A 4,084-nucleotide genomic window follows, 5' to 3' on the forward strand; every position below is an offset into this window, starting at 1 on the left:
AAAAACCAAAATATAGTCTTTTTCCTATTTCCTAATTAGAGAAGCCGTCTGATTAAGCTGATAAGAAATGATAATGCATGTATTTATTGAATAATATTTACAATGATTCTTAAGGCTAGTTTACAAAGAATATATATGTAAAGTAAATCACATTTAGAACAAATAATTTTATCTAATGATGTTTTTAAATTAAGAAAATATGCTATTGTTATTGTACAGTGATATCTTAAAATAATTCATGACTTAAATATTCCATGACCTAAGATATTTTATTTATTATAATAATAATTGAGTCTAGTTTGGTCATCTTCCTCATTCCGGTGGTCCTCATTCCAGTGATCCCGCTGCTGTAGCTTCTGGTGCGGATTTTGCGTCTTGGTACTGACTATGTCCAGTGATGTGCTCCACGTAGATATTTCGGGACCAGCGGATCGTATCGGAGACCATCAGTCGCTTCATCAGCACTGCATACTTCTGGTTGATTTTGAGTGCTGCCAACGCGGTTCAATTGCGGCTGCTGTAACCCCCGAGAGATCCAACGAAAAAGGGGTCTACTGTAGTCCTGAATCCTTGGCTTTGTAGGTGCTCTGCAAGCGCCGCGTATTTATCCCTTTTCTGCTGCCTGGTTTGCTGGAAGGGCTCGGCTCGGTTCTCGAACGGCACAGCTACATCTGCTATCCATAATGACGATGTCCGGCCTCTCCAGTCCGTTGTATCCGTAAATCGGCTTGTTGGCGTATAGCGCTCCATCCGCTGGTTTCTCGTGATCAGTCTCTGCACGATACTGTTGTCTCCTTGTGATGGCTCTCAGGTGCGGCTTGCAGTGGTTAATGACGTGCGGCAGGGTCTCGTCGTGTTGTCCGCATCTTCTGCAACGCTTGTCGCCGCTGCCGAATAAACGATTCCCGTTCAGTGGTAGAACGTTGAGCCGCGCTCGATGATTGAATTTCTACTCGGCGAATCTCGTGAAGTTTCCCTGCCTAAAAAGTGGTTTTATGCAGAGGTCTGCGGCGTCACCTCGAACACTTTCTCCTGGTCCGGTTTTTTTAAACTAATTTCAGTTTGTAGAAACGGCGTGCTGTTTTTCGGAGACTCGACTCTGCATTTTCCCTGCCCACTGGTGCGTCGTCGATGGTTAGCTTTTCCAATCCCTGCTGCAGGTTGATCTTGGGTTTCAGTCGCCGCACTGACGTTCTGAGCCTCGACCACGTCGTCGTAATGTCGTTCACTGGTTTTCCAAGATCGCCACTCGATCTGAAGTTTATGAAGCCGACGATCTCCTCCGTGCTTAGCGTGTCCTCGTGTCCTACTCGTTTCTTTACGACATGTGCTAGCGTGGCTCGGCTAAAGTCTGCTATGGTCTGGTCCTTTGATGTCAGCTGTCGGTGGGCGTGTACAACTTGTCCTATAACTTAGATATAGGACCTCGGCGCTGGCTCTCTGCAGCAAGTGGGCCCATTTCTTGACGCTCCTCTTTATCTGCTTGTCGAAACTGTGAGGGATTGCCTTGGTCACGTTCCCATTCTTCAGATAAAATTCCACCTGCAGCACGATGAAGGTGTTGACTGCGTCGATCTTCTGCCATGGCGCCAGCAGCGATTTGCCGACCCTGGATAGGTGCTGCTGCATCTGTTCTAGTACGCATTCTCCTGAATAAAACATGGAAAATTCGGTCGGGACGCCTAACTGCTCGTACCACTTCTCCTGCGAATATGCTCTTAGGTTTTCTGCTTCCAGCTTGAAGGTCGTTTCGATAGCGCTGCGTCGTCGTCCGTCCACGTGCAGCGTCGCGCACTTTCTGGCGTTGAATTGCAGTCAAAACCAGGCGGCGATTGTCTCTGTCGTGTTCAGCAGTCGTTATATTCCCTCTCAGTCGGTTCTGATGATGTTCAGGTCGTCAGCATACGCCAGGACGTTGAACTTTTTTCCCTCCAGTTCGTAGTAATCGGCCGTACAGGCCGCGCGTGTAGCAGCGGTGACAGCGTTGATGTTGAACACGATCGGGGAGAGAGAGCACTGCCTGTTTTACACCAGCTCGAACGGGGATCTCGTCGGTTACTCCGTGCTCACCGCGTATTCTTGTGCATGATTCCCTGTATAGCCTGCGATTTACGGCGATGGAGTCGGCGTGGAGACCTGACCATTTAAGGGCGTCAGATATCGCCGCATGCGGATTGCCGCCGAATACGTTTCTCAGGTCTAACCATGCTATGGCGGCTTATTTCTGCTTCCTTCTTGCGTCCTGGATAATTGACTGCAGCGTGAAGTTGTGCTCTGTATGAAGCCTTTCTGCGACGGTGATATGCGGTCGTTCTTGATGCACCACTTGGAGAATCTGCTCGAGATCACCGATGCGTAAAGTTTTCCCAGTGTGTTTGACAGCGCTATCGGTCTCCAGTTGTTTACGTTTCTTGGGTCTCCGTTTTTTGGGATGAGGATGGTGCTAGATTCGTCCCAGCTCCTCGGCACGTGCTGTAGCTTTCGGACTGCGTTGAAAACAGCAGTACAGATGTGTCCTCCTCGATCGTACCGGTTATATACGCCTACGTATAGTGTTCTGTTCTTGCTCCGCTGTAGCCGCTGCCATATTTTCTCCGGGGTGAACTTGGCGCTGAGTGGATCGTCCATTGCGACCGGTGCAGGTGTTGGTACCTCAGCTGGGCTTTCTGTGACAGCATGTTTCTTCTCCTTGTAAAGTTCTATAAAGTGGTCCTGTATAGTCCGCGTTGGAATTCTGCAGCCTCTGCTTTTATGTTCCTCTGTGATGTCTCTGTAGGCTCTCGTGTTGCCCTTGTGACGTTCTGCTCGGCATTCGTTGCTCTCGGCCTGCGGTTGAAGTTATTCCTTTTCTCGGAGCCCGTTCCGGCGGTCTCCTGGTCTTCTGGTTGCAGTCTGCTCACGAGCACAGATATTTCTTGCTACAGGTGACCACTTGCAGCCTGAAGACGATCTTCTCCTGTAGTTTGCTCAGTGTCGGCAATTCCTCTTGTAGTAGAGCCGCTGCTGCCGCCTCCGCTGCTTCTGCTACTACTGCTGCTGCTACTGCCTCCGTTGCTGCTATGGCCTCAGCTGCTGCTACGGCCTTCGCTGCTGCTACTGCTTCCACTGCTGCTGGCAACTCCTCACGCGTTCTCTGGATTTGGATCCTCCGCACGCGTGCTGGAGTAGTCTCTGGCGTGCATCTGTTATTCTGCTAGCCGGCCCGTTGTCGCTGCACTCCGTTGACCTTTTTATGTGTGCTGTTGCACCCTTCAGTGTAGTGCGGACATCTTCGCGTTGGCTGCACCGAAACTTCATCATCATACCTCGGTTGTGCTCCCTCCTTAGATGCTTGAGCAGGTCATTTCCGTCTTGTACTGCCGCGGTACATGTAGGCAGGGCTCGCAGTTGAACGGCGGCACGAGCGGTGCATCCAGCACAGTATAGGTCGTCTCGGTCTCCTCCAAACTTTCTTGTCCAGCATTGTGTGTTCCTCCTCGTTCTATCCCGGGGTGAGCATACTAGTCGATCCTCAATCGCACGGTGAGCGTTCTCGGCATTCTTCTATCCTTCGGTGAGCGTAACCGGTAGTCCAAAGCAGACGGTCTAGTGCACAGGTTCAGGTCAGGTCTAGGGACCCGTCTCCTTCTCAGTTATATAGTTATATATATATATATATATTGTTATGTAATAACATGAATTATACGTGCTCTATACTATACATTCAAAGTCCAAGAGCATTGCAAGGGCAGAGAAGTTTTCCAGAACGCGCCACTTCCGGGATATTCTCACTTACTCTTAGCAATAAATAGAGTAAGATTTCATATTGTAACTTAGAGTATGTCTTAGCACGAATCTATGCTAGTTTGTGATGTGAAGTTATTAAAGATGAAATAAAGTTATAGTCCAAATTAGATTCAGTGTTTGTATTCTACTTTGCGTAAAGACATTTTTCAGCCTATACCAATATAAAGTGCTCACGGTTCTGAGGAGACTCGTACCAGTGTTGTTATTTTCTATTATAATTATAAGCTCTGCCCACGACACCAGAAAAGGGTTGGACTGATCTAGCACCCCATTGGAGAGTGGATCGATCTACATTTGG

At 48.7% G+C, this 4,084-nt stretch overlaps 1 protein-coding gene across 1 annotated transcript; it reads right to left on the minus strand.

Moving 5' to 3' along the window:
• Positions 1-2,208: 2,208 nt before the first annotated feature.
• Positions 2,209-2,628, minus strand: LOC113383706. The gene has a single exon (XM_026621956.1). It carries the CDS (start codon positions 2,626-2,628, stop codon positions 2,209-2,211), a length of 420 nt encoding a protein of 139 aa, XP_026477741.1.
• Positions 2,629-4,084: the final 1,456 nt, after the last annotated feature.

This window comes from Ctenocephalides felis, unplaced genomic scaffold (genome assembly GCF_003426905.1).
Source record: "Ctenocephalides felis isolate EL2017-DRISC unplaced genomic scaffold, ASM342690v1 CF-g0.4_SCAFFOLD_03570, whole genome shotgun sequence".
Lineage (NCBI taxonomy): Eukaryota > Metazoa > Arthropoda > Insecta > Siphonaptera > Pulicidae > Ctenocephalides > Ctenocephalides felis.